This window comes from Dipodomys ordii, unplaced genomic scaffold (genome assembly GCF_000151885.1).
Source record: "Dipodomys ordii isolate 6190 unplaced genomic scaffold, Dord_2.0 Scaffold27, whole genome shotgun sequence".
NCBI lineage: Eukaryota > Metazoa > Chordata > Mammalia > Rodentia > Heteromyidae > Dipodomys > Dipodomys ordii.
Window position 1 is genome coordinate 15,831,225 of NW_012267243.1, and position 22,324 is coordinate 15,853,548.

At 37.1% G+C, this 22,324-nt stretch overlaps 1 protein-coding gene across 1 annotated transcript in view; it reads right to left on the reverse strand.

The window, feature by feature from the left end:
* Prr16 (proline rich 16) overlaps positions 1–22,324 on the reverse strand; it is a 168,981-nt gene that overhangs the window by 67,408 nt on the left and 79,249 nt on the right. Inside the window, exon 4 of the mRNA XM_013015549.1 lies at positions 9–176. Coding sequence (XP_012871003.1) covers positions 9–176 — 168 coding nt within the window. The remainder of the gene's footprint in view (positions 1–8; positions 177–22,324) is intronic.

The following is a 22,324-nucleotide window of genomic DNA, read 5'->3' on the forward strand; positions in this document are numbered from 1 at the left end:
GTGAGCACCGCGCAGGCCGGGGCCGGGGCCGGGGCCCTGGCGCGCTCCTTGGTCTTCTCCAGGCTGGAGGCCGTGGTGCCGCTCGAGCTGCTGTTGAGCGTGTCGGTCCGGGAGCTGTCCGTCATCTCCTCCTCCAGCTGCAGGTCAGAGGTCAGCGTGTCAATCTGGTCCACGACCTAGGGCAGAGAGCAGACAGGGGTGAGGCGGGACCGACGGGGCGGGGCCCTGAGGACGTCTCTCCGCGGGCCCGGGGTGCGATCGGGCGGCTCGGGTGCAAACTCGGCCTCGGCTGCAGATGGGACGCGCAGCCGGGCCGAGGCCGCGCTGGGCTGGTGCGAAAGCCGCGCCCAGACGACGCCCTGGCCGGTGCCGCCAGCCCAGGGCCCGCGTCCCTGCGCTCCCCTGACCGCACACGGCCGGGCCTGACCAGCTGTGCAGCCCACCGGCCTGCCCTCCTGGTTCTTCCCCGCATGGAAAACCAGCCTCCAGAAGCGGGGAAAGACAGACAGGAAGAATAATACTGGTCAGGGTTTCAATCCGCCGCGGCCTCCTGTTCTCACCGCCTCTGGGACGATCTCTGCGTGTCGGCCAGGGGTAAGATCCGAATTCCCTGCAGAAGTAGTTTGTTTCCTACTTGGTGTCGGAGACTCATTCCATGAGGAATTGCTCGATTATTCTGGAAGAAACATTCCAGAACCTACCCATACATGACCACAGTGTTCGTACGTTGCCTATGTCTAGTGGGCTGTGTGGCCACGTCAGTGGGAGGCTCGATGACTCAGTGGACGGTAATGGAACAGTCTGGATCCTGGGAACATGACCGCATGCCGTGGAGAGGACTGTTCTCGGCGATCGTATTGTGTACTCATCATATCGGAAGCAAATGAGAGAAGACTCAGAGCCCGAGAGTGTAGAGATGGTTTCCAGGTGAGGGGTGTGTAGTTCTCTACAGTGCTGAGTTCTAAGTACGCATCAAATGTCAAGAAGGTAAGACACAAAAACTAAACACTGCAGTGAGTGAACAGGGAATCTGGTAGATAGCACTGACCTCCACTAGATCATCAGACACACGATCCAACTGCCAGGTTCTGCGAGAGGAAGCAGAGTCACGTGACAGGAAGAGACCAGTACCCAGTGGGAAGGAGGGTAGAGTCCTCCTGAAAGGTTAGCTGAGCCCCTGGTGGAAGAGCCCCTGCTCCAACATCCTCCCAGAAAGAGCATGATAAAGCTTTCCCCAGAAAGAACGGGAGTCACCCCAGCTGAGCCACAGCCCCACTTCCAGACTTCTGCTTCAGAAACTTCCACAAAGCATATTTCTGATTACAGTCAGCTTTTGTTTTCTTCCCATCATCACTATCCTATGACACCATGATTATTAGTTCATTAATGTTTTGTCTCCTTGGTTAGACTATAATCTCCCAGACCTCAGTGAATCTGTCTTATAGCTGGAATAGGAAATGCATACTAAATTATAAATATAAATGACTGAAAGGGAAAGTGTGGGAATAAAGTACGTTTCACATGCATGTGATACTCACTGATTTCAGTTCTCTGCATTCCTATGAAATTCTGAAATAATGAAATGGCCCTTAAGCCATTTATTACTAATTTCTCTGTTTTTCAAACATACAAACACACATCCATTTAAGATGTGTAAAATATTCCCACAGATAGCTTTCTGTGAGGGGAAATACATAAATGATACCCTTTCATCTACTTGTATTTTTTAAAGAAATATTTAAATTGGCCAGTGCCAGGGGCTCATGCGTAAACCAACGTATTCAGGAGGCAGAGATCTGAAGATTGCAACTTGAAGCTAGCCTGGACAGGAAGTTGGGAAGACTCCAGAAGAGGTGCTGTGGATCAAGACATAAAGCACTGACCTTGAGCGAAAAAGCTAAGGAACAGAACCCAGGCTCTTTTTCAAAGCTCATGTACTAGTACAAAAACTCAATTTATATTAACTTGACACTTTGGCTTTTTTTTTTTACATCTTTCTACATCTTAGATATAGAGATAAATGGTATGTAATTTCTGCTAATGATACTTAAATGATACTATTCTGTGCTTGACTTCTTTAGAAACTACTTAAAATATTAAATTATTGGTAAAACAATCACAATATATCTTCTCCATATTTAAAACGTGTGATTGCACTGTGACAATAACGGCATTTATGAAAATATCAGAGGGTCATCACTAGAAATGTTTCTATCCATGAGAGCATGGGTGGGCTTGAAGGTAGGAGTCTTCAATGTAGTTGTAATTAAGACTAATTGTTTGATAGTAAAATTGGATCTTTTTTCCTTAGCATTATTTCCTTACTTAATTTAGAATAGGAAGAGAGAAAGTGTCTTTCATATCTGAACTTTAAAAGATTTTTTTAAAAAAATAGAAGAGAATTTCATGCACAGTAAAATGGAAAGTACAAGAAGTAAAAGAGTTTCAAAGTAGAGTTCTATCTAACATGGAGGGGTATGATGGATATGGTTCTCAAAAAGTATGAACACTGGAGACAAAAGGGGAAGCTAGGAGGAGTAGCTGTAAAGACAGAAATACAAAGCGATGCAAGTGAAGAGCTGCAAACACACCAGGGGTTCATCGATCTCCACGGGATAAATTTGAACTTATCCCAAAGGACACAGGCAGCCATAAAAGACTTAAGGACAGCCAGTGAAGAAGTTCAGATTTTGCCGAGTCACGAAGAAGTAAAAAGACATTGCCATAAAGCAAGTCATTAAAAAAACATTATGGAAATTATGGAAAATGATGCTAATGGGAGTCTCTATTACATTATCTTGGCATCTGTAAAAAAAATTTGAAAATCTCTAATGCCCATCTTTAGAATATCTTCCTGAACTTGGAACTACTTACTCTCACTCAATTACAAAGGGAGTGTACTTAGCGTTAATGCATCTGCAGACATTATCCTTGGATTCACCCAGGTATGCAAGCATTATGATATTCTTCCTGAACTCATGTTCCAGCATTCATAATGGAGCAAGTGGTATCATATTTTAAAATAGCCTTTCATGTCTAATTTAGGGAACCAGAATAAACAAGATGAAAGGAGAAGAGAGAATTTCAAATTTGGAATTGCTGTAGAATAGGCCTTCCAGGATGCTGTCTTCACTGTCATAGCTTTAGCGATATTTTATAAAGACAAATTATGCATATGTTGAAAATCAAGGAATGTTTTCATCACATTTTGTCTTTTAAATCGGATGAATTTTCAAAAGTAATCTTTCATGCCCCTGACTCTGTTGCTAAGTCCACAAAAGGCTTTGTCACTATTTTTTTCTTTGTGAGAACAGAGTATTTACAACAAAAATCTCCTGTTTTTCAGTTTTACCAAAAGGGCACCCAAAGATATTGTAAATATTGTTGTATGATACTAGAAGCAGCAAACTGTGCAATATTTTCTAACACTTAAAATGTTAGGGCAATGAACATAGGAAAAAATGTAAAACATTTAATTTGTGAAACTACACTACCTCTTTCCCCACATTAACATTTCAATAAAAATATTTCATGCTTCATATAATCCCAGATAAAATGTTGTAATTTTATGCTTAAAACTTCATTGGCACATGTCATACTCATTTATAAAAATTATTGAAGCCCTCTAGTGGCCAATATTGTGTATATTTTTATGCCAATTCTACATGAAATTACTTTCAGAAATTTTCTTAGCATATTGATTGTGTGGTTAATTAAAATCAAGCTATATGCTTGTTTTCTCAAAACAGAATCGCTTTCACTCAGTCTAAGTGAAAAGAAAAGGAAAAATTGTGTCATTTAAGATTCTATTAAGAAAGGATTTTTTGCTTGTTTTTTTTTTTTTTTTTTTGCCAGTTAGACGGTTTAAACTCAAGGCCTTGGCTAGATCCCTGAGCTTTTTGTGCTCAGGGCTAGAGTTCTACCAGTTTAAGACACCACTCTATGAACAAGAAAGGATTGTTTTTAATTATACAATTTAACACAAAATTGTGACTCTCGACAAAGTAGTTTGGGATTTTAAAAATTAAAAGCTAGAGATTGCATATGGATTTTAGGAAACATGATTTCTTCATGGGGTAACAAGCATTCAAGTCTGTGACTAACCATTTCCAGCAAATTCTGACATCTGTCCATTCAGACAGCATTTTCTTCAGAAGGCTAATGGTAAGCATTTGCACAATAACTGCTAGTGTTTGCCATAAAATGAAAAGTCATTTTCAAATGCAGCACCAGGACTCAGCAGCTCGTGCCGGGAAGATGCAGGAAGGATCACAGAGAGGATGGGGCACGGGGTGGAGGGTGGAGAACACAAGAATGAGTCACTCAGCTGAACTCTCGCTGTCCTTTTAGAGAAACACCAAGAAGCTAGAAAGGCAGATTTTGGTAATTTAAACATTTTCAAACAATTGAAAATTTGTGGGTGGGGACGGGAGGGAAAAACTGGTAGAGAGTGAAGGAAGGGGTGTTCAAAAGGAAACGTGCTCATTATCTGACTCAGGGACCTATAACCCCTCCGTACATCACCTTTACTGTAACAAGAAAACATACATACATAAAAAAGCAGTAGATGGGAACGGCCAAACCTGCCTAATTGGTTGCAGGTCACCATGCTGACCCCTGGCTTTGTGGACTCAGTCACCACATAAAGTCACCACAGTGGTGTTCTCTCTTTGCGGATCTGAAAAGAACATTGAAGCGCATGTGTCCACCTCTCCCGCTTTCCTAAGCAATCAAGTAACGTTGGGGCTGCTGCTTGCCAGGGTGTCGCTTCCTAGTCCTCTGCCCCCTCCAGCTTGGGCAGGTGGGACTGGCGCCTTCTGGCCTCCCGGCTGTCAGGACAAATGAAGCCTTGCTCAAAAAATATATCACCAAATACAATTTAAATGAGTTATAAATAGTGCAGATAGTTATGAGAATTTTAATGACTCCACTGTCATACAGTCATCAATTAAGTCTATAAATTCAGTATTTATCATTTGTAAATCAAAGCTGCCTTTTCATTCATCTTAACTTACGTCGTGATGGGTATCAATATATATTACTGAAGGACTTTCTGTTCAAAAGTGCTTGAAACAGTGGCTTAGCAAATAACAGCAGCATGCTCTGAGATAACTGAGCAATGTGTCAGTTAATATAGCAGTTTAAAATATTGTTGGAAACCATCTATTTTCAGAATGTATAGATTTTGACGTTGAATATTCATAGACTTTTCATTATAGCTTTTTATATGGATCACAAGATTTTCCACTAAAGTAATGGAACTGATATTTTTTTTAATCTTTTGAGGGAGAAGAGTAGGAACTATTGTTGAATTACACATAGGTTCTTGGTTATGACTGTAGAGAGCAGAGTAAAAAATTGCCCATTATTTTTTTTGGACTTGAACAAGGGAAAATAATTGAACAATCTCTGGATTTTATCTGAAAGATAATTTATTTTTACATGAGCACTTTACTTTCAATGATTAGAACAAAGAGCATAGATGTGGCATCTTAATGTTGATATTTTATTAATGGAGTTTGTTAAGTATTTGTGTTTTCATCGGTGTTCTGTGTGCACATATATTATTGGAGTATGTTATTTTTATCTGTTAACCAAATTGTCAAGCTTTCACTAGACAATGTGATTAGAAATAGGGGATGAGAAAATGTAGAAATAACCCTCCACAATTTCAGAGTGTGGCTTGAATTGCTGTACTATTTGGGATCTGGGCCGGGGTTTCTCCTGTCTACCCGATTTCCCTGATGCTTCCCTTGCACTTGGACAAGTGTCCTGTGAAAAACTGGATGGCAGAGCATGTCTTTGAAGACCCGTGACACTGTTCCACTGCTGCAGAGATGCCCATGTTCTATGAACGTGAGCGGTCTGGAATTTACACACTGGGAGTTTACACCGTTATGTGCTTCTCCATACAGCATGAAGAATGCCTTCAACCATGAATTCATGTATTAGTACCAAAAAAAAACCCTGCAAAAACTCTGGATTTGACCTAAAGTGAATGCACATCTTCATCTTTTGTTTTTACGTGTGAGTCCAGTAAGAAGAGCACAGTCACTGACTACTCTCCGAAAGATAACCATGAAGCAATGATGGGTTTTGGGGTTGCAGGCTCAAGAGGCTAGGAAGCCGTCCTTCTGGGATGTTAAACTCCTGCCTGCATGATGGAATTGAGAGCATCCAGTTCTCATGAGAACTCAGAAGTTGGACATGGTGGGTGGGGGGAGAAGTTGCTTCCCATCCTAAGGCTTCCTTCCAAGTGGAATTGCCAGTTCACTGTTTGCCAGCTTCACCTCCACTGATCCTAGGGAAGCTGGCAAATAGGAGAGTTTGGAAAGAACCACAAAGAAGGGTTCTCCTTTGTCCCCCTCCCCCGAGGAAGCTGGCTGCAGGGACTGCAGGTGTATGGTGTGCACCTGTCCCCACTCTGGGAGACTAAGTGGAGAACACTTGTATTCAGTATTTGGATGAAGACAAGCTTCCAGACAGAGATATTTGGTTAACTGTTCAACCACCAGCAATCTCCTGGAAAGATGTCGCTAACTGTGATAGTACCCAAGTCCACAGTTCAGTCACACTCACCCAGGCTGGTTTTACGGTGCCAACACAATCACATTAGTGAGCACACAGTTGGGAACATTTGTGAGTGATCAGCCCTGCAAACCTGCTGGAAAACACCATGTATATGAGGTTATTTTTAATTATTACTTTAGCTTGCTTTCTTTGTACTTTGTTCTTAGAGACCAGAATCAGGAAGAGAGCTACTAATTACTATTCTCCCTCAAATAACAAAATATATGTAAACCATTATATTTCTGTGATCAAACTAGTTATTAAACCATCCATCCTGCTCACTTAGCAAATAAAAATAAATTTGATTTTGTGATAGTATAGGGATATTCCATATATATGAAATATGGATACATACAATAAGTATAAACAATACAGGTAAGATATGTTACATATATGTAGTAGAGTATGTCCAGTCTCTCTTCCCTGAGTTCTCTTAATTTTTAGCCTCAAATATTACTTTTTTATTTTTTTTTGGATCTGGTCATGGGGCCTGAACTCTGGGACTGGGCACTATCCCTCAGCTCTTCAGCTCAAGGCTAGCACTCTACCACTTGAGCCACAGCACCACTTCTGGCTTTTTTCTTTTTGCTTATGTGGTGCTGAGGAGTCGAACCCAGGGCCTCAGGCATGCAAGGCCAAGCGCTCTACCACTGAGCCAACTTCCTAGCCCCAGCCTCAAATATTTTTACCAAATGCATTTAGGTATTTTTTTCTGCTTGAAAAGTCTTCACTTATGAAAGGGATAACACTGATCAAATTGATAAAGTTGCATTTTACTCACAAACCAACATGTTTACTTGAAATGTATTTGAACAGCTACTTCAAGATAATTAAAAAATAAATTAGAAAGTGAATTAAATGAATTCCAAATAATTTAATATAGAAAAATCAAACACATTGATCTTTGCCATGCAGAAGCTCTGCAATTTAATGCAATCCCATTTGTCCAACCTTTCTTTGATTTGTTGTGTTTCTGGGTCTCTTCAGAAAATTTTGGCCTGAGCCAAGGAGACCCAGGGTTTTCCTATTCCATCCTGTAATGTTTTCAGAGTGTCTGCTTTGACTCCGAGGTCTTTGATCCATTTGGAGTTGATTCTGGTGCAGGGTGATATATAAGGATCTAGCTTTAGTTTTCTACAAGTGATTAACCAATTTTGCCAGCACCATTTACTGAAGAGGCTGTCTTTCTTCCATTCTACTTTTTTAGCTCCCTTATTGAAGATTAGATGGCTATAGGTCTGTAGGTTCATTTCTGGGCTTTCAATTCTATTCCATTGGTCCTGAGGTCTGTTCTTGTGCCAGTACCAAGCTGTTGTGATTACTATGGCTTTGTAGTAGAGTTTGAAATTTGGTATTGATATTCCTCCAGCACTGTTAAGGATCGTTTTTGCTATTCGGGGTCTTTTGTTGTTCCATATGAATTTTTGGATTGCCTCACCTATTTCCTTGAAGAATGAGGTTGGAATATTGATAGGTATTGCATTGAATTTGTAGATAGCGTTGGGAAGTATTGCCATTTTCATGATGTTGATCCTTCCAATCCAGGAGCATGGGAGGTTTTACCTCTTTCTAAGTTCTGTTTTGATTTCCTTTTTCAGGTTTTAAAGTTTTCATCATAGAGGTCCTTCACTTCTTTGGTTAAATTAATTCCTAGGTATTTTATTTTTTGTGGGGCTATTACAAATGGAGTTGCTTTCCAATAGAAAGTCCATGGATTGGGAGAAGATTTCACTAGCCATACAATGGACAAGGGTTTCATATCTAAAATACACTGGAACTCAAAAAGTTCCCCAACAACAAATCCTCAAAGAAACAACTCTCCAATAAATAAGTGGACTAAAGACTTAAAGAGAAACTTCTCTGAAGTGGAAAGAAGGATGGCCAACAGACACATGAAGAAATGCTCAACCTCCCTAGCCATAATGCAAAACAACATTGAGATTCCACCTCACCCCAGTTAGAATGGCTATAATCACGAACTCTAATAACAATAGATGCTGGAGGGGATGTGGACAGAAGGGAACCCTATTGCGTTGTTGGTGGGAGTGTAAACTTGTTCAACCACTTTGGAAAGCAGTATGGAGGTTCCTCAAAAGACTCCACATAGAGCTCCCCTATGATCCAGCAATCCCACTTTTGGGCATTTACCAAAATGATCACAAACAAGGCCACACTAAAGCTACCAGCACAACTATGTTTATTGCAGCATTATTTACCATAGCTAAGAAATGGAACCAACCCAGATGTCCCTCAGTAGATGAATGGATCAAGAAAATGTGGTATATATACACAATGGAATTCTATGCCTCCATCAGAAAGAATGCCATTGCTCCATTGTTAGGAAATGGAAAGCCTTGGAAAAAATTATATTAAGTGAAGTAAGCCAGGCCCAAAGAAACATAGGTCCTATGGTTTCCCTTATTTACAATAACTAGTATATGTCTGAGACAAGCAGAAATGGTCAGATGAGTTGATGTTAGGTGAAATTTACCCCAAGATAAGGACTCAAATGTTTTTTCTTTCTTGTGATTTTTTCTGACATATATATAAGATGATTTCTTTGTTGCTTTGTATGTCCCTCCCCCATGATATAACGCCTGCTTTCACTGTATTTGATGTTGAAATACTTTGTGGAGGGCAAGGAAAAAACAAATTGTTTAAATAGGGACACAGGTGGACTCATTGCAACAATGAGATATACAAGTCGTTATGTTGAAAAGCGAACTTTACAACTTTTGGGGGGAGGGGAAGGCAACAATGCTTGATAAGAAATGTACTCATTACCTTGCCATGTAATTGTAACCCCTCTGTACGGTATTTTCACAATTATATATATATATATATATATATATTATATGAAATAAAAATAAAAATCACAAACATCAGTTGTGTATATTAACATTGACTATATCAATAATTTATATTTATATATATTTGTACTGAGCAGTAACAGATTAACAGTTTGTAAAATAGTAAAATGTTTAGTCTGATATATGTCAACTAAGATGTGTAGTCATATATAGGTATACTGGATTTTATGTGCTAATATTTATACTAAGAATGGTTTTCTCCCTGTTCTGGTATGTCTTGATAAGAATATTAAGTACTTTTTTGAAGAGTGAATACTACTATTAGCAAGTTTAGTTGTATACTTTTTTCTAATTTATTTTTATTGGAAAGATGATACACAGAGGGGTTACATAGATCAGGTAGTGAGTACATTTCTTTTCGAAGTGTCACCTCTTCCTTGTTTTTTTTCCCTATTTCCCCCTCTTGAACTCCTCCCCAGCAAGTTGTATAGTTCATTTTCAACAGAGTCTTTAGTGAGTATCACTGCTGAATTAGTTCACCCTTTGTCCCAATATTTCTTTGGTTTTGCCCCTACCCTCCCCAAAACAGATAAACTTAAATAAAATATAAAAGTATATTGAACCAGGTTGGCAAATCTGGAATGAATCCTATTTGGTTATAGTGTATGATTTTTTTTGTGGTTGTTGAATTTTGTTGGCCAGAATTTCATTGAGAAGTTTTGCATCAATGTTTATGGAAGAGATGAGTTTCTGTTTCTCTTTTCTTTGATCAGTCCCTATCTGGTTTGGGATGAGGGTTTTGCTGGCTTCATAGAATGAGTTTGGGAGTGATCTTCCCCTTTCAATTTTAAGCAAGTTTTGTCTTTTTAAAAATAAACTTCACTATGACATGAGGGATTATGGGAAAGCAGTTTTTAACATATCAGTTTTCACTCCTCTTATATCTAGAGAAATCAGTGCTGTAAGAGCCAAGGACATGAAGTACTTTACATTAATCACACAATCAAGCAATGCTCAGTTTACTGTTTTCTCTGTAGGCTAATCACAGAATTTCAATTACAAGAATTTAAAGTACAATAAAACCCTGTTATAATGTGGTAATCAGGGCCCAAGAGATTCATTCATGTAAAAATGCATGGCAGTATTTGGAGAATATTGAAATGAACTACGGAAACCTAAGCGTTTAGGGGTTTTGGCAAATTATGGGTCTTTTGTTGTGTTCCAAATCTAAGTGCCCAGTGGGATGTCACATTACCTGATTTAAATGCAGAGAGGAAGAAGACTGGATTAGAGATGTGCTGAATAGCAATCAAGATTCAAGGCATCTCCTGACTAGCTGTAACCTGTCCAGGGCCTGGAAAGAATCAAGAACATGAGAAACTTTTCTCAATCTGACCCTGTAAGAGGGTCTCCAATTCTTCCCACCCTATCTCTCTCATCTGGCCATCTTTATTTGAAAGCATGGGATGGGATGAGGTTACAAACCAATCCTCAATCTCTCTCATCCAAATCTTCATCATTGGGGCCACTGCATTGCATGTTTCATTCTGCTGTCTCTGGTATTTAGGCATTTTAATGGGCAATGCCACAGAAAACATCCCTGAGATTATAAATTAAAGAAACGTTAAACAAAAAAATAAGGTACAATTGTGGGCTGCGGTACACTGTTGTAGTCCCAGCTACTCAGGAGGCTGAGACAGCAGGGTTTTGAGCTTAAGGTAACACAACCGACCCTGCCTTAAAGAACTCCTTCTCTCCCCAATAAAATACTAACTCAATTCATGAGAACCACTAAATGAATTACACTTCTTGTTCAACTCTACTTGTTTTTCCTTATTATACAAGAATTTCTATATGTCTGCAATAAGTTGACCCAGCTTTCACATTTTCTTTGGTCATTCATCAGTTAGAATCACTAAAAATATTTTTAAGTCAAATATTGAACTAAAGAAAATCCTTCTAATTGAAAATCCCCATCAGCATTGTAAATGCCTGTTTTTACTGTTTGAAGTAAATTTTATGGACTTCATATCAATGAGTCCATTGCGGTCACCAAGGAAAAAGGAGCAATTATCATTAAGTACCACAGAATTAAGTATTCATCATTACAACAGGCTAAACTCAGCACAGACTTCAAGTGAACAAGGTAACAGGAAACTAGGGATTGGAAACATTATCTTGCTTATAATTTCTCTCACCAGTGACTATATTCTGCCAGGTAGTATGTGATCAATAATTATGAGTGGCATTCATGATAAAATAAGTTAATATATGTATATGTCATTAAATAGACACTAATACCATTAGCTTTGTTTTGAGATAGTTATGCATAATGTTACGTATTATATGTGTATGTATTATGTTTCCACTTCTTCTTTCATCCTGATCATCTCTGGTAGTTGGTGGCTGGACAACAGGTTTCCTGTGCTGATCTTACCATTTTAGTACTTTTATATCTTCTTGTTTTTCATTTTCTCTTTTATTTTTATTGCCTGAGCCTTTGTCTTCCTTTGTACTGATCCTTTAAATATAGCCATAAAATGCTTCATGAATGAGAAGCTTTTCTTGTTTATATTATGTATTTTATTGAATTATATTCTTTGGTGATTCATTCAATCTCTCTCTCTCTCTTTCTATGCTCATTCCTAATATTTAAAGAGTGCTTTTCTTTCCATTATATTTTTCTAAATATTTTGGCTTTCCCTTCTGAGCAGTGAGAATGATGATGAGAATGAGGATGAGTTTGAAGGATTGTCTTTTGCGAATACATCTTTAAGACGTTAACACAATTTCACCACCAAAAGAAGGTGAAGTGGAGCTATGACTTACAGGATAGAGCAAGCCAAGAGTGAAAAAGCTCAGGAACAGCACCCAGCCCCTGCATGCATGCATGAGTACCAGCACACAGACGTTAAAACAATTGTACTAACATTGATAAATTTACAAAATGAAATAGAAATCATTCAAAAATTCCACTGTTGGACTTACGTATTATATTTATGGGTTGATACTATTGTGTCCCTCAATGTATGCTCTCAAAGTCATTTTTCTTAAATTGGATATTTAATTCTCAAATCAAAACTTTTATAAGGTATATAATCCAAATTCTGCTAAAATAAAATCTTTAAAATTTGTAAGTATAGTAGAGAGACAAGTCTAATCTTAAGCATAGGTTAATTAGGTTTTCAAGGTTAACACACTCATGTGAGCAACACAGAGACAAACATACGAACATCGAACCCCCCACAAAATCCCAGTGTCCCAGTCCGTCTATCTCCAGATGAAACTCTTTTCCTGAAGGGCATTAATTAATTTTGCCTAACTTCAATCTTTGCACAAAGATGAATATCTCATACCAACTCATGTCTAGCTTCTTTGGCTGAATATTACGTGAATGAGGTTTCTACACTGTTGTACAGTTTTATTTTCAGTACTGTTTTTATGTTAGGACATATGTAACTTTATAGAATTACTAAGAATAAAATACAGAGAATTACCAGATGTCCCTCATTCAGTTTTCATTATTATCTTCTCATATTACTGCAGTACATTTATCACAATTAACAAATCAATAATGACATTATTTTTCTTAATTCCCATTCTTTTAAATTTTATTAATTGTACAAAGGCATGTGTGTATACATATACATAATATACCTTGCGATATTCCTTCCTTCTGTTACTTTCTTATCCTCCTCCTAATGTGGCTCAGTGGTAGAGCGCTTGCTTTGCATGCATGAGGCCCTGGGTTCGATTCCTCAGTACCACATAAGCAGTAAAAGCTGGAAGTGGTGCTGGGGCTCAAGTGGTAGAGTGCTAGCCTTGAGCTGAAGAGATGAGGGACAGCACCCAGGCCCAGAGTTCAAGCCCCACAACCCACAAAAATTAATAATAATTTTAATGAATTTCATTATGCTGATTTCTTTCATGCATGCAATGTAATTCAGACTCATTCAGCCTCTCACCCCCCCCCCCCCAACATTTTGTTCTCTTTGCTCTCCTGATGGTTCCTGTGCCAATAAAAGTCCTCTTGCTATACATACAGGAATGTATAAACGTGGGTTGTGTGTGTGCAGACCCGTCATAGGACAGTAAGCATGTGAATCTGTCTTTCTGAGTCTGGCTCATTTTGCTCTACACGATGATTTCCCATCAATTTTTCCAGAAACAAAACAATTTTATTCTTCCTTATGACTGTATAATATTCCTCGGTGTAAAAATGTGATATTTTTCTTTATCCATTCATTGATTGATGGAAACCTAGACTAATCCATAGATTGACTATTGTGAATAGTGCTGCTAAGGCTCATTTTTTATTACCATCATTGGAATGCACAGGAAAAGAGCAATTTATAAGTACTAATGGAAATAAAACTGAAAAGTCTTAGTTATGTCTGTAGCTTAAATATGTAAAATACATTAATCTACCAACCCAGAAAATAATATTATACACTTTTCACATGCTGTAGAGAAAATTATATCAATCCACTCTCATAGGCTTTGTAATAATCAATCCTAGGCTTTGTAATAATCAACCCTAGGCTTTGTAATAATCAGTCCTAGGCTTTGTAATAATCAATCCTAGGCTTTGTAATAATCAGTCCTAGGCTTTGTAATAATCAGTGCTAGGCTTTGAAAAGCCCATGTCCAGCACATGCTCACACTCAGTGCTCACCCTTCCATCTGAATTGATCTTAACTGGACAGCTCATAAAAGTAACTGTATATATACATATGTATGTATGATCACAATTTTTACAGATTCTGCTAACTTTACTCATACTGAGGCAAATGATCTTTCTACTAGCAATAAGTCATGTTACAAAGAATTTGTAATTTTTTAGGGAAAACTTATGCCTTTGCAGTTGTATCACTTTAAACCCTATGCTAAACTTCAAAAAGAGAAAACTATATTAAAATAGAGCTCAAATCCCAGAGACAGTGTATTTCCTCCATGCTATCATATCCATGATAGCAGTGGATAGAACCACTCATACTAACAGGTAACTGAAATTTGTGAGCTGATTATTAACCAAAGCAAATACTAAAAATTGAGTTAACCAGCTCCTAAGGAGAGACCTTGCTTAACATATGTGAGATCTCAGATTCACTACCAGCACCTTATAAACAAGAAATTTCATCCAATAGGGATAAGTCCTCTTCTTCTAAATTCTACCTTTGTAGCACATGCATTTATTTTATTTACCAGCTGGTCCAAATATCAGGGTTTCAATATTTTATATAATGTGGCAATTTGTATTTTATATTTTGTATTTTATAACTACTAAACAATAACTTTTATAAAGTAAGAAAATTGTTTTAAAATTATGATTCTTGGATACTTTTACAAAGGCTGCAACATAATTAAAATTTATTTTAAAAGAATTGCATAGGGTTATAAATTTTTATAAAAAGTACAGGGGTTAGACAAGAAACATTTACATTTTTAAAACTGTAGCTATGAGTAACACTTGAAGACTGGAATCAGTAAAGAAATAAGTGGAAAAATGACACAATAACCTTTATAAAAAACTTCTTCCATTTAAATCTATCAAGTCAGAAACCAAGAGCAAATAAGCTCAAACTTATTATAAATAACTAGTCTAAAAGGAAATAATTTCTTGACAAAGATGTGTTTATCACCAAAATATAAAGCAATTTTTAACAAAACCTTTCTCTCAAATTTCATCAAAATGAAGCAGATTTTATGCATCTGAAATATTTTAATGTCATCTACTTAAAAAATAGGGGAAAGGCTGAACATCTAACAGACCAATTCTGTTCTACAAATAGATGATTATAGCCAAGACTCCTACTAAAGAGTAATAATATAATTACTGGCAGAAGCTTGTCATTATAGCATGGTATTTTTTACTTTAACCATCTCATTTTGTGCTTTCTATCTTATGCTCATATCTTACTACTTTTCTTAGTAATTAGATCTCTTGTGTCTGCTTGAAGTGATTATTACTTCATTCTAAAAATAGTTTAATCCAACCTTGATTACTGTTAATGTCCAGCCTCTAAAATTTTCACTACTAATCATCACTTATACAGAACAGGAGCTGGAAATAAGTCAGCCAATATCCATTGCTCTTCCTGAACTTAATACACTGATTCTGTGGCTCATAATCTCTGAAAAAAAGAAAGAAAATTAGATTCTTGCTACTGATATCTGCAGTTCTATTGCTGTGTTCTTGTATTTCATTCCTTCTCTATTTATATTTAAGTCCTCATTATTTATATCTATGATATTACTAACATGTATTAATTTCAGTTTTCTTCATTTTCTAACCACCAATAACCCCAAGAACTTTCCTTACAGTTGATACAGCCTGTTAACAGAACCCATATCCACTCTTCCTTTCTTGTCCACCTGACATTCACAGCTCTGCTTTTCTTACCGAAGCAGTGTACTTACCACATCACTGTCCGTCTCTGAGACATTCAGTTCTCTTTAATGGCTACTAACATGAACCCATTCATGTCATGCCCTTAGTTTTTCATTCTCCCTTCTACTACACATAAGATTCAAATAGTCTGGTGGGTTTTTTTTTTTTTACTTTTGATCTTGCCTGATGATCCTCCTTTTACCTGTATGTTTACTTCTTTCCTGAAAAGATCCTCAGATCTCAGCATCCTTAGGAGCTGAGATTAGAGGCATGAACCACCATGTAAAAGTAAAACTTTTTATACGTTTAGCTACCCTCAGAATTATCTTGGCAAAGGTCATGTTTCCCCTGTCTCTACCCTCCATGAAATGTCTATATTTTAATGAAAACTCAATGATATCATCATGGTATTTTTGAAATTTTGATATATGTGTACATTTGCAATTTGATAAATGTATATATACATATGAAATTAAATTTATGTTTATTTTTGAGGGACTTGTAACTCCTGAATATCACTCACTCCTCCAATAATTTATGCCTGGAATTCAAATAATAAGTTTATAGCAATTATCTAATCTTCATTATAAAGCAGCTGTCATCATTCCTATTTCTTGGAAGTGGACAGTGAATATTAGGGAGAGTTCAGCAGATTACCTTGGTATTAACCCAGTAGCAAGGCGATGAGTGGGTTTAGAACCCAGGTCTCTACGAGCTGTCAATGAACTCTACAGACTTAGCTAAAAGTCCACTGGACTCTATGCTCCCGAAACACCACTTGCTTCAGGATTACTGAGGCCCCGTCTGGAAAAGACACCACCATGTGCGTAAGCATAGAAGATATGAGCCGTCTTACACTTTGAAGTCATAGTCTATAACACTCACCAGTTTTATAATATAGATATTTAACAGGAATTTTAATGGTTATAGTAGCAAAAGGACTAAAGGACATTTTGTGGCTCATTTCTAAAGGCTGGCGATATTTTAACATTGCCCTCACCAACAATGGGAAAATCATATTTTTAACCATTTTCCAAACATTACTACATTTGAATTTATACTTCCTTGAATGTTACCTAAATATGATGTCATTATGGGTGGTAATCCCAGCACAATTCATTTAGAGGAAAGAATTTGTGAACGGGCTGGTGAGTAAACATGCTCTTTTCAAATATGGGACATTTCCTACCAATATGCTAGAGAAACAAAAGGGAAATGATGTGTCTGAAACATGGCTGTAGGAGTAGATTTTGTTCTTATTTTCTTTCTCTTTTTTAAAAAGGGAAATGACATCATTCATTCTAATTTTTTAATAAGGAAAAAAGAGTTGGACAAATCTTACCCTGTGAACAAAATGCATCAACATTCACGTCCCATTTTGACAGGAACGGCTAGGACTCCATTTGTTAGCACACAACGCCAATGAAAATGTGACTGCAAATTCTTTTCCATGTGTACGTGCTTAGGAGAGACACCAAACTCTCCTATGACTAAAACATTGTGAAAATTGCCAATTCGCCTAAAACTATGTTGCATCTGTGTATGAATTCATGTTGGCATGTGGAATTTCATTAGAAGATGTTGAACAATAGTGGGGTAGAGGGTTGGGGAAAGCAACCAATGGAGGGGTTATTGTGAAGAAAACATAATATAAACATGCGTGAAATGAACATGGAAGAAAAGAAATATATGAGCATGCCATCTGACTGATGGTGGATTGCAAATCTTCGTTGGGGCCCTAGGTTGACGACGTGTCCAAACCTTTGTGGGTGCCTTTTCATACTTATCTTCCCATTTGGCATTCAACATATGAAGACTATCAAGATAAAAGTCCTTGTAGTTTTACTTATATGTCACTGGTCTGAATTCAATGATATTAACTAACAGTGGCAATGAGAATATCCTGAGGAAGCAACAGGAATGCTATCATTTTGATGCTTTGGGTTTTGAGCAGATAAACATCATTTTTATAGAATTTTTCATTAGCTCAATTTAGTCAACAAGATTACAGAAGATAATAGAGGCAAATATATAAAAAAGTAGTTTAATCATTTATTAAAGCTGATCTGATATTAAAACCTGTTCTAATTTTAAATAAGATTTATTTCCAAACAATTTTAGAATTTAAAAACTTAGGAAAACGAAAGCCAAAACAATGAAACATTAAAAATGCACTAACTAAATACAGTCTTTACTAATGCTGGTTAAGAAGTAACCATTAAGTATAATATGACTAAGCACCAAAAAGATAATTTACTTAAAATGGGAAAAATTATTCATTAGAATGTTATGTGTAGAAAAAATACAGATGCTAAATTAAGTCCTTAGCTATTGATGTTTGAAATGAAATCTGTTGCAATAATTTAGATAATTATATAGTTACAATAATTATAATTGTATAATTACAGCCTGGGCATTAAGTCTATAAAATTCATTCTTCAATTCCTCTAAAATAATATCTTTAATAAGGACTGTAGCATTTGCCACAAATCAAACAATCCATGTTGGCATCATTATTATAAACTGAATCTTGGGAATATTGCTTTTTTCACCCTAGTGAAATAATAGACATATATCCAGCTGTTTCTAAAGTATAGACTACAAGTCATAGGTATATTTATCATAATGCATGTTGGTGCATGTGTGTTAGCGCTAATAAAGTGTGTTGGTATGTATGTATGATATATGTCGGTCTTTGTGTGTATGTCTGGGTATGTGTATTTCTATATGTGAGAGAGGGAGAGAAAAAAAGAGGAGAGGGGAGGGGATGGAGAGAAGAGACACGGGGAGGGAGGGAGGAAGGGAGAGACGGAAGGAGAGAGGGAAGGAGGGAGAGAAGGGAGAGAGAGAGAGAGAGAGAGAGCGATTTGCTACATTGTGCAGCCAAACTACAGATGAACCAGTACAAATCCCAGAATGGCTTTGAAGTTCTAAACACTTCAGACAACCTCCTCATAAATAAAATAATAATGGAATTTTGGGAACTTGTTAGAATTCAGTGAAATAGAATCTCAATGCCATTTTGATTTGCATTTCCTTTGTGACTAAGGATATTAACATTTTTTCACAGATATATCAATCTTGTATTTCTTTGGTAACTTCAATTCATGTGATCATTTAAAGACTGGATTCTTTGTTCTCATAGTGTATAGTTTTGGATCTCTTGGTATATTGTGGATCTAAATCCTTTATACAATAAATAGCTGGTGAAGACTGTCTTTCATTTTCTCTGTTGTCTGTTGATTCTAGTAACTCTTTCTTTTGCCACGAAGAAGTACTTAAGTTTGATGCAATAACATTTGTTAATTTTTGTTCCTGTTTTCTGAACAAAAGACATTATCTAAGATTATATCTTCAAGGGTTTCTATGTTTTACTCCTCTAGTTGTTCTGGTCTTACAACCATCTCATTCTAGTTCAAGAAAACAAACAAACAACAACAAATGGTGGTAAAAGTAGAACTCTTATACACAGTTATTGGGATATTTGCATAGAATAAACCATCACAGAAGTGCTTCAAAATTAAAGACAAAACTATCATGGTAGTTACAGGATAGCTGTACTACTCCTAGATATGTGTCTGAGGGAATAGAAGTCAAAATAGAATACAGATGCTTGCCCATTCACGTTCATAGTAACCCTTCACAATATCCAAAATATGGAGCGAGCCTCGGTGTCCTTCAGTGGATGAATGGATGAAGAAAATGAGGTGCACACCCACAATGGCATATTATCCAGCCGTAAAGAAGAATTGAATTATGTTGTTTGCAGAAAAATGATTTGGAAAGCATCATGTTAAATGAAATAAATGAAAACCAATACATATTCCCTCTCCCGTGTGTAATATAGAACAGTAAATAAATTACACCAATGTAAAATGGGGATGGGGTATTTGGGGGTGGAAATCAGAGAGATCGGAGGTGAGGAGGTGGTGAGCAGGATGGAAGTACTTCAAATGCGCACAACTAGGGAAACCTGTTAAATTGCCTTAAAAAGAGGGAGGAGAGTAAGAATGAATAGTAGAGAGAGAAATTTAATCAAAATATATGCATGTATGTAAATATCACAAAGAAATGCCTATACTACTAAAAATTTGTATAAACAAATACAATCCAATACATGATTAAATGCAGAGCAAGTTCCAACATATTTTTGGCTTTTATTTGTCAGTGTTAAAGAAATTATTTTGGTCTCTAGGTATTATAAATTTTCCTAAAAAAGAATTGGGTCTAGTTTTCTTAAGTTTGATTTTGCAGGCCGTTATTTAAACACTTACACTTTTATTTAAAAATACTACACTATCCTATGAATGGCCTCGATGAAATAACCTGACTGTTTTAGAAAGGATACTGTGAAAGGTACCAACCTGTTAAACCCAGAGCAATGTAAGAATACATGTGTCTAAAGTTTCCTCTAATGGGGATGTCACAATGTCAACCAAATATCTCAGTATTTCCTTATCTTTGTGTATTATCTTGCATAACATTCAAAGCACACCAACAATTGAATTGCTAAATGAGGATTGTTTTAAGAGATTTTTTTATACATGTAGAAGATAGTGAGTTGAAAAGCTTCAATAAAATAGGAAGGAAAGAAAGTGGTCAAAAGGAAAAAAAATAATAATTCAGGCTCCTAATATATTCCAGAATCATTGGCTTTAAAATACCAACATGTTTTACTGTGGTGATGTAGAAATGAGACCATGTGTTTTAAATGCAGTAAATGCCCTCTGAAGTTTAATGGTTTATAGCTTATTATCAACTTATTATATATTTTTCTTTATAATATTAATTCCAAGTATTAAAACTTTGTTAATTTGTGGTAGGTTGTGAATAGAGAAAATATATCTAAATTACTAATGGACAGTGAAGACTGTGAATGTGTGTGTGTGTGTGTGTGTGTGTGTGTGTGTGTGTGTGTGTGTGTGAAAGAGAGAGAGAGACAGAGACAGAGACAGAGAGAGAGAGAGATGGTCCTGGGCCTTGAACTCAGGGCCGGGGGCTTTCCCTGAGCTATTTTGCTCAAGGCTAGTACCACAGCTCCACTTCTGCCTTTTTGCTGGTGAATTGGAGATGAATCTCACGAACTTTTCTGCCCATGCTGGCTTTGAACTGTGATCCTCAGATCTCAAGCTCCTCAGTAGCTAGGTTACTGACTGAGCCACTGGTACCCAACTGATGAAGAATTTTCTTCTCAAAATCTATTAAATTAAATACACCAGATAACATGAACACCACTCTCATGTGCTTCTAGATTTGCTGAAATAAGATATCGACTCTCTAAGTGCCACAGATGGAAATGTAAGCTAATAAACTGGCATTGAAGTAAATGTTGGAAAGGACACCATTAGTTAAATAATCAGGGACTTGGTATCTGAGTCTCATAAGCAGCACAGTAACAAAGTAACCGTGGTGGAAACGCCTAGAACCGCTGTCCCAGTAGGAGCTGGTGGGCAGCAGCAAGGATGCTTCCTGTACTCTGGTTATAACAACAAAATGTTATTTCTCTTCCTCTCTCTCTAGCTCTGTCTCTGTCTTTCTCTCTCTTTTTTCTCTCACACACACATACACAACACTTTCTATAAAATGTATCTTATCTTTCTCAGGATACAACATTATCAAACTTACACATCTTGGCTAAGTCAAGCTGGGAGCACTTGGGGAGCAAAATACTCTGGTCAGCAGAAGACCATCTGGCAGAAAGATTACAAGTTAGAGTTTAAGAGGTTTTAAAGATGTCTTTACATTAAAAATGACAAAATGTACAATGAAAGCTACTATGTCCTTGAGTTATAATAGCACTAAAGTTGGCAACGAAAACTCAAGAACCAAAAAGAAAAACAGAAAAGATAAGCTGAAAAGAAGTGAGAACTGCCAATAAACAAATGAAAAGATGTTCAATATCTCTGGCCAAAAACAAATACAAATCAAAACAACATTGAGATTCCACCTCACTCCAGTTAGAATAGCCATTATCAAGAAAACTAATGGTAACAGATGCTGGCAGGGATGTGGCCAAAAGGGAACACTGCTACACTGTTGGGAGTGTAAACTTGTTTAACCATTCTAGAAAGCACTACAGAGGTTCCTCAAAAGACTAAACATAGAGCTCCCCTGTGACCCAGCAACCCCACTCCTGGGCATTTACCCAAGTGACCACAATCAAGACCATACTAAACCTATCAGCCCAACCATGTTCATTGCAGCATTATTTACCATAACTAAGATAGGGAATCAAACCAGATGCCCCTCAGTAGGTCAACAGATAGAGAAAATGTAATACATACACACACAAACACACACACACACACAATGGAATTCTATGCTTCCATCAGAAAAAATGACATTGCCCCATTCATAAGGAAATGGAAAGACGTATCACCTTATAAAATGATGCTAATCAAAATGACCTCCATGATAGGGAAATGAGACCTTTTATGGTGGTTGTCTTTTTTTTTTACACTGTTTGCAGGGTTTGGTTTTTTTGTTTTTATTTTTGTTTTGTCTTTCATTTTTCTCTTCTCTGGTTTATTCCCCATGTCACCGTTTCTTATTT